The sequence below is a fragment of the Onychostruthus taczanowskii genome, unplaced genomic scaffold (genome assembly GCF_017590055.1).
Source record: "Onychostruthus taczanowskii isolate IOZ18803 unplaced genomic scaffold, ASM1759005v1 scaffold197, whole genome shotgun sequence".
Lineage (NCBI taxonomy): Eukaryota > Metazoa > Chordata > Aves > Passeriformes > Passeridae > Onychostruthus > Onychostruthus taczanowskii.
In genome coordinates, this window is record NW_024499206.1 from 547,750 (window position 1) to 558,477 (window position 10,728).

Consider the following 10,728-nt stretch of genomic DNA (forward strand, 5'->3'; position numbering starts at 1 on the left):
GGCCGTGCCCAGCGCGCCCCGGGAGCCGCGGCCCGAGGGCGGCCGCGTGTCCGAGCAGCCGGAGGAGCGCAGGGAGGAGGTGGTGCTGCGGCAGAAGCCGCCCACGGGCCGCAAGGTGCCCGCGCCGCTGCGGCAGATGAACTTTGTGTTCCCCGAGGGGGTGAAGGAGAAGGACATTTGTGACCCCGCGGGGGCCGCGGGCAGAGGGGACAGGCCGGGGAACGAGCGGCCGGGCCGGCGAGTGGCTCCCTTGGCGGCCCCCGAGGACTCGCTGGCGTCCATCCCCTTCATCGGTGAGTGCGGGGGCCTCGCTGGTCACCTCCGGGAAGGGATTTGGGAGGTCCCGTGCCAGGGAGGGCACGTCTGGGGGTCAGGAGTCCAGAGCATCCATCTGTGGCCAGCCTGGAGGTGGGAAGGGCCAGCAGCGCCTGCAATGCCTGGCACCCCACAGTGTCCTGCACCCCACAATATCCCACACCCCACAGTGCCCCACACCCCACAGTGCCCTGCACCCCACAGTGTCCTGCACCCCACAGTGCCCTGCACCCCACAATATCCCACACCCCACAGTGCCCTGCACCCCACAGTGCCCCACACCCCACACCCCACAGTGCCCTGCACCCCACAGTGCCCCGCACCCCACAATAGCCCACACCCCACACCCCACAGTGCCCTGCACCCCTCTGGATTTTCTGTCCCCAAGCAGGCCCAGGGTTGGTGATGGGGTGCCACAGTTTGGGTTGCAGCACCCTCACCCTTTCCTCTTGCCCTGTGCCCCCTGCCCAGATGCTGGTGCCCCTTACTGGTGTGAACTGGAGCCCTGCACGCTCCTGCCCCGCTCCGAGGTGGGGACAGGGCTGTCCCTGTCCCTGTCCCTGTCTCACCTGGGAGCTCCCTGCCCAGACCCAGCTGGGTTTGGGAAGCCCAGCTCTGCCCTGTCACTGGATGGGATGGGGAGGGGATGGAGCGGGGGTGGGGGTCTCAGGGTTGCTGTGGGTGAGGGTCTGGGTGCCCCATCAGCTCCTGGGGGTGGCAGCGTGTCCCCAGCCCAGCCCTGACACCACACCCACCATCCTCAGAAATGCTGGAGGGTCCCAGCGGGGCCTTCCCCTGCCCCAGACCCCCTCCAACACTGCCCACCCCCCTCACAGACGAACCCACCAGCCCCAGCATCGACCTGAAGGCCAAGCACGTCCCGGCCTCCTCGGTGGTGTCCAGCGCCATGAACTCGGCGCCCGCCATGGCCACCAGCCCCGCGTCGCCCACCTTCGCCTTCGCCCTGTCCCGGCACTACTCCCAGGACTGCAGTAAGTGCTGGGGAGGGGGAACCGCCCTGGGAGTGTCAGAGGGGAGCAGCCCCCCGCCCCAGAGCCCTGCCCGGAGCTGAGCAGGCCGGGTTTGCCCCCTCCCCACCGCAGGCAGCATCAAGGCCGGCCGCCGCTCCTCCTACCTGCTGGCCATCACCACCGAGCGCTCCAAGTCCTGCGACGACGGTCTGAACGCATTTCGGGACGAGGGGAAGGTCCTAAGGTAGGGCCGGAGCCCCTTCCCTGTCCCAAAGCCCCCTACTCCCACCCCCTCCCGCTGACGGGGGCTGCTCTCCCCCCAGGAGGATGCCCAGCCGGGTCCCCAGCCTCCGCATGCTGAGGAGCTTCTTCACCGACGGGGTGAGCGCCGCGCTGGGGGCTGCCCTAAAGGAACGGGGGGGGTTCCCTGGGGGGGCAGGGGGTGCCGATGGCCTCACCCCAACACCTCCCTCCGGCCCCTCGCAGTCTCTGGACAGCCTGGGCACGTCCGAAGACGCCCGTTCCAAAAGACACTCGACCTCCGACCTCTCGGACGTGCCGTTCAGCGCCGTGAGGAAGGAGGGCTGGCTCCACTGCAAGCAGATCCTCACCAAAAAGGGGAAGGTAGGCGGGGGGCACCCCCAGCCCGGAGCCCCCGCGGCCGCGCGGGGGCCGCTCCTGAGGCCGGCGCTCCGTCCCTTCTCCCCGCAGAAGGTCGGTGGAGGCATCCGGCAGTGGAAGCGCGTCTTCGCCGTGCTGCGCACGCACTCGCTGTACCTGTGCAAGGACAGGCGGGAGGCGGTGACCTGCGCCCCGGCCCCAGGTGAGGAGGAGCCGCCGATCAGCATCCAAGCGTGCCTGGTGGACATCTCCTACAGCGAGACCAAGAGGAAGCACGTCTTCCGCCTGACGACCGCTGACTTCTGTGAATATCTCTTTCAGGCAGAGGATCGGGAAGACATGCTGGCCTGGATCAAAGTCATCAGGGAGAACAGCAAGGCTGAGGGCGAGGTGAGAGCCACATGGGGCTCCCGGCTGCCTCTGGCTCTCCCGGCACTAACCGCCTCGGCTCTCTCCGGCTCTTTGCCTTGTGCTGCTTCCCCAGGCCACGGCCAGGCCCGTGCCGTGCTCCCAGGGGTGCGCGGGGGCTCGTGGCTCCCAAGAAGAGCGTGGCCCCGCGGCCTCGGCCGGGGCAGGGTGCGTGGGACGCTCGGCAGAGGGGCCGTGGCTCTGCAGGCGGGGCCGGTGCCGGTGCCGGATCCGCCGTGTCGGTGTTTGGTTGTGCGCTGGCAGAGGAGCCTGCGTGGCTCTGCCGAGGTCTGCTGTGGCTGCGCCAGGGCGTGTCCTGGCTTTGGTGAGGTGCGACGTGGCTGTTCCGTCGTGCACGGTGCCATAGTGTGATGTGTTCCTGTTACAGTGCGATGTGGCTGTGCCATGGTTTGACGTGGTTCTGCCGTGGTTTGACGTGGCTGTGCCAGGGTGTGGCCTGTCCCTGCCGTGGTGCAGTGTGGCTCTGCCGTGGTTTGATGTGGTTCTGCCATGGTGTGGCCTGTCTCTGCCGTGGTGTGGCCTGTCCCTGCCGTGGTGTGGCCTGTCCCTGCCGTGGTGTGGCCTGTCCCTGCTGTGGTGTGGCCTGTCCCTGCCATGGTGTGGCCTGTCCCTGCCTGGTTTGATGTTGGCTGTGTTCATGGAGAGAGGGGCACGGTGCCCGTGTGGTGCTGCCGAGGCTGAGCCCTCCCTGGGCAGCCGTGGCTGTGCGAGGTCTCTCGGGTGTGAGATGGGCAGAGCCGCCCCGGGGCCGCTCTGGGCTGCAGCGGTGGATCGGCGGGATGGCCGTGCCAGCGCCGGGCTGGCTGCAGTGCCACGGTGGCTCGGTGGCTCAGTGGCTCGGTTTGGTGGCAGTGGTCAGGCCGGGCTTGTGGCAGGCTCCGGCCCTGGAGGGCGCGTTGAGCTCGGCGCGGTCTCTGGCTGTCTGTGGCACGGCTCTGTGCCAGAGGGCACAGGGGGCTCGGCGGGGATGCTGCTGCTGGGTCAGAACCAGATGGTGCTGCCAGGTTGGAACCAGATGGTGCTGGAGCTGGAGGTTGGAACTGGATGGTGCTGCCAGGTTGGAACTGGATGGTGCTGCCAGGTTGGAACCGGGTGGTGCTGCCAGGTTGGAACCAGAGAGTGCTGCCGGGTCAGAACCGGACGGTGCTGCTGGGTCAGAGCTGGATGGTGCTGCTGGGTCAGAACCGGACGGTGCTGCCGGGTCAGAACCGGACGGTGCTGCTGGGTCAGAACCAGAGAGTGCTGCTGGGTCAGAACCGGACAGTGCTGCTGGGTCAGAACCGGACAGTGCTGCTGGGTTAGAACTGGACAGTGCTGCCGGGTCAGAACCGGACAGTGCTGCTGGGTCAGAACTGGATGGCACTGCTGGGTCAGAGCTGGACAGTGCTGCTGGGTTAGAACTGGACAGTGCTGCTGGGTCAGAACCGGTGCTCCAGGGCTGGAACACCTGCAGTTTTCTGGGCAAACCCGGCGCTGCGGCGCTGCGGGGATGGCTCGGTGCCCGCGGAGGCTGCGCGGCGCAGCGGCGCGGGTCGGAGGAGATGTGCGTGCTGTGGAAGGACACACCTGTGTCCAGCTCGGACCCCGCTCCGAGGCCTGGAGCGATGGACAGCAGCGGGGCTGTCCCGGGCAGCGGGGACCTGCTGCTGCCCCTGCCTGGTGCCACCCAGCCCCGCCCGGCGCCCAGCAGAGCGTGGACTTGCCCGAGGGTGTCCGGTGGACGCGCTGCTCAAGCTCTCCCTTCCCCTCTTCTCTCTGCCTCCCCAGGACCCCGGTTTTGCCAGCCAAGCCCTAATCAGCAAGAAGTTAAACGACTACCGGAAAGTGAGGTACGGACCGGGGTGGTGGGCACCGAGACCCCGGGGCGCTGGTCACCCTGGGGTGACGGTGACGGAGCAAAGCCGGCGGCTCCCTGGATGGGGCAGTGATGGAAGAGCGTGGCCTGGGGTCAGCCAGAGTGGCACCTGGCACTTGTAACCAGGGCTGGAGCAGCCCGGCGCTCCCCAGGCTCTCCGCAGGGTGCCGGGAAGGCTGGGAGTGGCGCTGGCAGTGCTCACTGGGAGGTTTTGTGCCAGGCTGGTGGCCCTGGCCGTGCCCCACCTGAGCCCTCCCCGCTCTCCCTGCAGCCCTGCGGGCACCAAGCCCGACTCGTCGCCCAAGGGCCCTCGTGGGCTGGGGATCCGAGCCGAGTTCCTGAAGCAGACGGGAACCAGCGCGCCCCGGTCCCCCCGGCAGGACGCAGCTGGCACAAAAGGTACGTGGGACACCCCAGAACAGCAAACCCGGGCTGCTTCTGGGGCAGCTGTGGTGCTTATCCCTGTAGGGCTGCCCTTCCCATTTACCCCAAGTCATCCTGTGGGTTTTTCCGCCCGCCCCAGATGAAAGCAGCTCCCAAAAAGCCCCGTGGGGCATCAACATCATGAAGAAGAACAAGAAATCTGCCCCGCGCGCTTTCGGCGTGAGGCTGGAGGATTGTCAGCCTGCCCCGGACAACAAGGTAGGGCTGTGCCACCGCCGCCAGCCCTCGGGGACTCTGCACAGGCCTGGCACGCCCTGAGCCCGTCCCTGTCCCTGCAGAACGTGCCCCTGATCGTGGAAGCGTGCTGCAAGGTGGTGGAGGACCGGGGGCTGGAGTACATGGGCATCTACCGCGTGCCCGGCAACAACGCCGTGGTGTCCAGCCTGCAGGAGCAGCTCAACAAGGGAGCCACCGAGATCAACCTGCAGGACGAGGTGAGGGCAGGGCAGGGGACTGTCCCCATGGCTGGCCCCATCCTGCTCCCCATCCCTATCATGCCTCTGGAATGTTCTCCTGGTCTGTGTCATCACCCCTGTCCCCATCATCATCCCTGTGCCCGTCACCGTCCCAGTCCTTGTTATCATCCGTGTTCCTGTCATCACCCCTGTCCTGTCATCCTTGTCCCCATTATCACAGTCCCATCATTGTCATCCCTGTCTCCATCATCATCCCTGTTCCTGTTATCCCTGTCCCATTGTCCCTGTCCCTGTTATCCCTGTCCCCATCATTCCTGTCCCTTCATCCTTGTCCCTGTTATCTCTGTCCCCATCATCATCCCTGTCCCATTGTTCCTGTCCCATTATCCCTGTCCCCACTGTCCCCTCCATCCCTGTCCCCATTGTCCCCTCCATCCCTGTCCCTATTGTCCCCACCATCCCTGTCCCCACTGTCCCCACTGTCCCCACTGTCCCCACTGTCCCCTCCATCCCTGTCCCTATTGTCCCCACCATCCCTGTCCCCACTGTCCCCACTGTCCCCACTGTCCCCACTGTCCCCTCCATCCCTGTCCCCATTGTCCCCACCATCCCTGTCCCTATTGTCCCCACTGTCCCCTCCATCCCTGTCCCCACTGTCCCCTCCATCCCTGTCCCTATTGTCCCCACCATCCCTGTCCCCACTGTCCCCTCCATCCCTGTCCCCTCCATCCCTGTCCCCAATGTCCCCTCCATCCCTGTCCCCATTGTCCCCACCATCCCTGTCCCTATTGTCCCCACTGTCCCCTCCATCCCTGTCCCCTCCATTCCCGTTTCCGTCCCCCGGAGTGGTGGCGCCGCCTGGCGGTCGCTGCCAGCACTGTCGGTGACATCCTGGGGACACTTCTGTCCCCTCGCGTCTCGCCAGGGCTGCGGTGGCTCGGGACCTTCCGTGCCTGTGGCCGGGGCTGTCCCTGGTTTGGGGACTTCATGCTGTCCCCTGGGTGTCCCTGGTTGTCCCTCTGAGCAGCCTCTTCTGTCCCCCGCAGCGGTGGCAGGACCTGAACGTCATCAGCAGCCTCCTGAAATCCTTCTTCCGAAAGCTGCCCGAGCCCCTCTTCACCGACGGTGAGTCCCTGTCCCCCGGGGCCAGCAGAGCCCCAAACCCCATCCCCCTGTGCTGGGGACAGGCCCCCAGACCCAGTGACACAACCACCCATGGCGTGGGGACAATGCAGGCCCCCTGTCACCAAGGCCGCTTGTCCTTGTCCCTCCTTGCCCTGCAGTGGGACCAGCACTGAGACCCTTCCCCAGTATCTCCAGTGGGTTCACCCGGGGGTCCCTGACTCGGGGGGGTGGTGGCCTGTCCCCTCCACCCTGCTGTGACACCCCCGTGTCCCACTTTCAGATAAATACAACGACTTTATCGAAGCCAACCGCATCGAAGATGCCAGCGAGAGGATGAGGACGCTGAGGAAGCTGGTAGGGACACGGGACAGGGGCTGGGGTGGGGACATTGCCCTGGAGCCCCCTTGGGTGGGGACAGCGGGCAGAGGGGTGACCCCGTGCGTCCCCACAGATCCGGGACCTGCCAGGCCACTACTACGAGACCCTCAAGTTCCTGGTGGGTCACCTGAAGACCATCGCTGACCACTCAGAGAAGAACAAGGTAGGGACCCCCCCACCCCGGGAATCTCCTGCCCCACCTGGAGCCCCCCGGCCCGGGCTGGGCTGCAGCTCAGAGCCGGCTCTGGGTGCAGATGGAGCCCCGGAACCTGGCGCTGGTGTTCGGCCCCACGCTGGTGCGAACGTCCGAGGACAACATGACCGACATGGTGACGCACATGCCCGACCGCTACAAGATCGTGGAGACCCTCATCCAGCACGTGAGTGGCACCCCTGGCTGGGCAGGGGGGGTGGGATCTGCACCCCAAAAAGGGGGACGGAGCTCCTGACCCCTGTCCCGTCTCCCCCACAGTCAGACTGGTTCTTCAGTGACAAGGAGGACAAGGGTGAGAAGGTGAGTCCTGTCCCGCTCAGGGGGTCTCGCAGTGGCTCAGGGGGGTGCAGACCCCCAGCTGGGAGCTGGGGGGCTCTTGGCAGCGCCCCGATCCCTTTTTTGCCCCCGCAGACCCCCGTGGATGAGAAGGAGGCTCAGTCCGTGCCCAACATCGAGTACCTGCTGCCCAACATCGGCAGGACCGCGGCGCCCGGCGACGCCGCAGGTGAGGGGTGGCACCCGTGACATCGTCCCCTGCACTCCTGGCACCCCAGAGTGCCCCTCCCGACTCTCTGTGCCCCCCACCCACAACCTGTGTGTGCTGGAGTGGGACGTCCCAGCGCCCTCCTCTCCAAAACTGGGAACAGCCCCTGGGGGTGCCCGAGGAGCCCCCTGCCCGCCCTGCCCCGTCCCCCTTCTCTCCCGTCCCACTCCTTGTCCCCCAGGGCAGCGCCCACCCCGCGGGACCCCCGCCCGCGCCCGCGCTGCCACACCTGGAGGCCGGGAGCCTTTGACGTTGGACTGATTTCTTACCTTCTTTCCTTGAACTTCTCTGTGCTGTCCTCTTCCTCCTCCTCCTCCTCTTCCTCCTGCAGCGGATCTCCTCGAGAGCTAGAGCGGGTACAGTCTGATCCCGGGTGCATTGCTCACGCACTAACCCCTGGGGGGACCACGAGAGAGGGGGAGCAGGGAGACACCGGGAGGGGAGGGGACGCTGTCCTGCCTGGCACTGTCCCCAGGGTCCCCAACACCGGCAGGGGAGCCCCAAATCCTTCTCACTCTGCTTCTCCTTGGCCGGTGCCTGTGGTGGCACCCCGCTGCAGGGATGGGTGTGGGGTGTCCCAGAACGCTCAGATTGGGGGGTGCGGGGTTCCCAAAGCCCCGGGAGGGTCAGCACCCCCTTTCTGCCTCCCCCTCTCTCGTGTTCAGCGCTGCTAACCCCGTCCCGGGCATGCGGGGAGGGAGAGGGGTCTGTGTCCTGTCCTTGTCCTTCACACGGCGGCAGCAGAGCCAGGCCTGCCTGTCCTCTCTGTGTCCCCTCTGTGTCCCCTCTGTGTCCCCTCTTTACCCCGTAACCCCCCGGCCTGTCCCAGCCCCCTCCGGCACAGCCCACCCCGCGCCGAGGCTGGCCGTGGCACGGAGCCACCCCCCCGCCCTCCCTCCCCGCCCTGTCCCTGTCCCCTCTGTGCCCCGTGGGGCGGGAGGGTTGGGGTCGCACCGCGGGGGTCCCGGCTGTGTGTCCGGGCGGTGTGTGCCTGCGTGTGTCCCCCCTTGTCCCCACTCCTCACCCTGGGTGAGGCGAGCAATGCCAGGGACCCCCCCCCCCCCCCGCACAGCCCGGGGCCCCCCCCCCCCCCCGCGACCACCGGAGCCCCTCCCGGCATGTCCAGCCGGTGTGACAGCCCCGGCATGTCCCCGTCCTGGTTTGGGGGAACGGGGCAGCGTCCCCAGAGAGACCCCAGACCCCTCCCCAGCACATTCCCTCCGCTGGGACCCCTCTAACCCCGCTCTCCCCTCTGCTTTCCAGGCTCCACCCGCAGCGGCTCCGCCAAACCGAAGGTGAGCGGGGTCCCGGGCTGGGGCTGGCAGGGTGGGCACGCGGGGACGGGGACACTCAGCCTGTCCGTGTCGCCGCCACCCCTGACCCCGCTGTCCCCGCGCCCCCAGGGCACGTGGCCGTCGCGCAAAGCTCCGCCGCACCGGGAGCTCCTCGCCATCCCCTTCGTCTCGGCCGCCGCCCGCAAGAGGAAGAAGAGGAGAGAGGCCGAAGGCGTTGGGAGCAGCACCGACGACGACGCGGAGCGCAGGGACAGCCCGGGCCGGCCGCAGGAGCGGGAGGGCCCCGCGGTGACACCCGGCAAAGCCCCCCGCGGCACCGGCACCGAGCCGGCGGCTCCCGGCCCGGCCGGGCTGGAGCGGGAATGCTCCGCCGATCCCGCGGGCAGCGGCTCCGAGCCGGCCCCGGACGCCCGCTCCATCGTGTCCGGCTACTCCACGCTGTCCACCATGGACCGCAGCCTGTGCTCCGAGGCGCGCTCGGTGGCCGGGAGCCGCGGCGAGGAGGCGGATGACGAGCGCAGCGAGCTCAGCCACATGGAGACGGACACGGAGAGCCGCGAGGGAGCGCGCCGGGCCGGGGGGGGGACAGGCGACCAGGACGAGTCCCCCCCGGGCCGCCCCTCCTTCAGCTCGCACCGCCTGATCCAGTGCGACACGCTGGCCCGCAGGAAGCTGGCCAGGGACACCGCGGGGGCGGCCAGCGGCCACGAGCAGAGCTGGGGGGCCCCGGGGCGAGCGTCGCTGCGGGAGCAGCTCCGGCAGCACCTGCGGGGCTCCGCCGGTGACACGGGGGTCCGCCTGCGCCGGGCGCACTCCCCCGAGACCCGCCGCAAGAAGAGCAGCTGGCGCCGGCACACCGTGGTGGTGCCCGGCGGCCTCAAGGACCTCAACTTCAACGAGTGGAAGGAGCCGCGGGGACTCGAGGGGACGCCGGGACCCTGTCGCGACAAGGACTCGGGGCTCAGCAGCCTGGAGTCCACCAAAGCGCGGCCCGCGGCTCCGGCCCCGCCTGGCACGGCTGGCCCGGGCGCGGCCACCGAGAGCCCCCCGGGCAGCCCCGGCCCCCCGGCGCCCCTGCGCTTCCCGCAGTGTCTGTGACCCCCCCCGGGCCGTGTTTAATTTAAGGACTGTCCCTTGTCCCCGTATTTAATTGTGCTCCGGACGAGCCGCCGGTGTTATTTAACGGGTCCGTGGGGGGACGGAGCCACCTGGTCCCCCCCGCTTTGGGGAGCAGCGGCGGTGCCCCGGCCCCCAGGCCGTGCCAGGAGGCTCAGGGGACTGTCCCCAGTGGTGGCCCTGCTGTCCCCGGCCGCGGCGGAGCGAAGTGCGGGCACTTCCCTGGGGCCGCGGCTGCTGCGGCCGGGACCTGCCCGGGATGGGGACACCGGCGACCCTGGGGACCTCGGTGTCACAGACCCCTGTGCTGAGGGACACCGGGGACCTTGTCAGAAACCCTGGGGACCTCGGTGTCACAGACCCTTGTCCTGGGGACCCTGGGGACCTCGATGAGAGACCCCTGCCCTGGGGCACCTTGGGGACATCAGGGTTGGGGACATCAGGGTCAGAGACACCTGCCCTCGATGACAGACCCCTGCCCTGGGGACCCTGAGGACATCAGGGTCAGAGACCCCTGCCCTGGGGGACCTTGATGACAGACCCCTGCCCTGGGGACCCTGAGGACATCAGGGTCAGAGACCCCTGCCCTGGGGGACCTTGATGACAGAGACCCCTGCCCTGGGGACCCTGGGGACATCAGGGTCAGAGACCCCTGCCCTGGGGGACCTTGATGACAGACCCCTGCCCTGGGGACCCTGGGGACTCTCCATGCCCTGAGGACCTTGGGGGTCCCGTCTCAGGGACCCCTCCCCATGTGCTGGTGTCCCTTGGGGACCTCAGCGCTGTCACCCTCACCTGGGGGGGCTCCGCTGAGGGGGGGAGCCAGGGAGGGGGTGGCACTGAGGGGGACACCCGGCGGCAGAGGGGGACACTGCCACCCTTTCCCCGCCCCGAGCCGCGTGTGGCACGTCCTGGGACGTCCCTGTCCCCTCCCACGGCTGTCCCCTTCCTGCCCCCCAGGCCAGAAGCACTTTAGGAAGGGAGTTTGGGGACCCCCGGCCTGGC

General features: G+C 68.4%; 1 protein-coding gene across 1 annotated transcript in view; it reads left to right on the top strand.

The window, feature by feature from the left end:
* Window positions 1–10,306, top strand: part of LOC121334830 (rho GTPase-activating protein 23-like) — an 11,876-nt gene extending 1,570 nt beyond the window's left edge. The window contains exons 3-20 of the mRNA XM_041402325.1: window positions 13–293; window positions 1,152–1,307; window positions 1,419–1,530; window positions 1,610–1,667; window positions 1,773–1,910; window positions 1,998–2,297; window positions 4,104–4,165; window positions 4,463–4,590; window positions 4,715–4,833; window positions 4,914–5,069; window positions 6,098–6,176; window positions 6,457–6,530; window positions 6,628–6,717; window positions 6,809–6,934; window positions 7,027–7,068; window positions 7,180–7,273; window positions 8,576–8,607; window positions 8,716–10,306. Of these exons, the coding sequence (XP_041258259.1) occupies window positions 13–293; window positions 1,152–1,307; window positions 1,419–1,530; window positions 1,610–1,667; window positions 1,773–1,910; window positions 1,998–2,297; window positions 4,104–4,165; window positions 4,463–4,590; window positions 4,715–4,833; window positions 4,914–5,069; window positions 6,098–6,176; window positions 6,457–6,530; window positions 6,628–6,717; window positions 6,809–6,934; window positions 7,027–7,068; window positions 7,180–7,273; window positions 8,576–8,607; window positions 8,716–9,705 (3,037 nt within the window). The 3' untranslated portion in view covers window positions 9,706–10,306. The remainder of the gene's footprint in view (window positions 1–12; window positions 294–1,151; window positions 1,308–1,418; window positions 1,531–1,609; window positions 1,668–1,772; window positions 1,911–1,997; window positions 2,298–4,103; window positions 4,166–4,462; window positions 4,591–4,714; window positions 4,834–4,913; window positions 5,070–6,097; window positions 6,177–6,456; window positions 6,531–6,627; window positions 6,718–6,808; window positions 6,935–7,026; window positions 7,069–7,179; window positions 7,274–8,575; window positions 8,608–8,715) is intronic.
* Window positions 10,307–10,728: the final 422 nt, after the last annotated feature.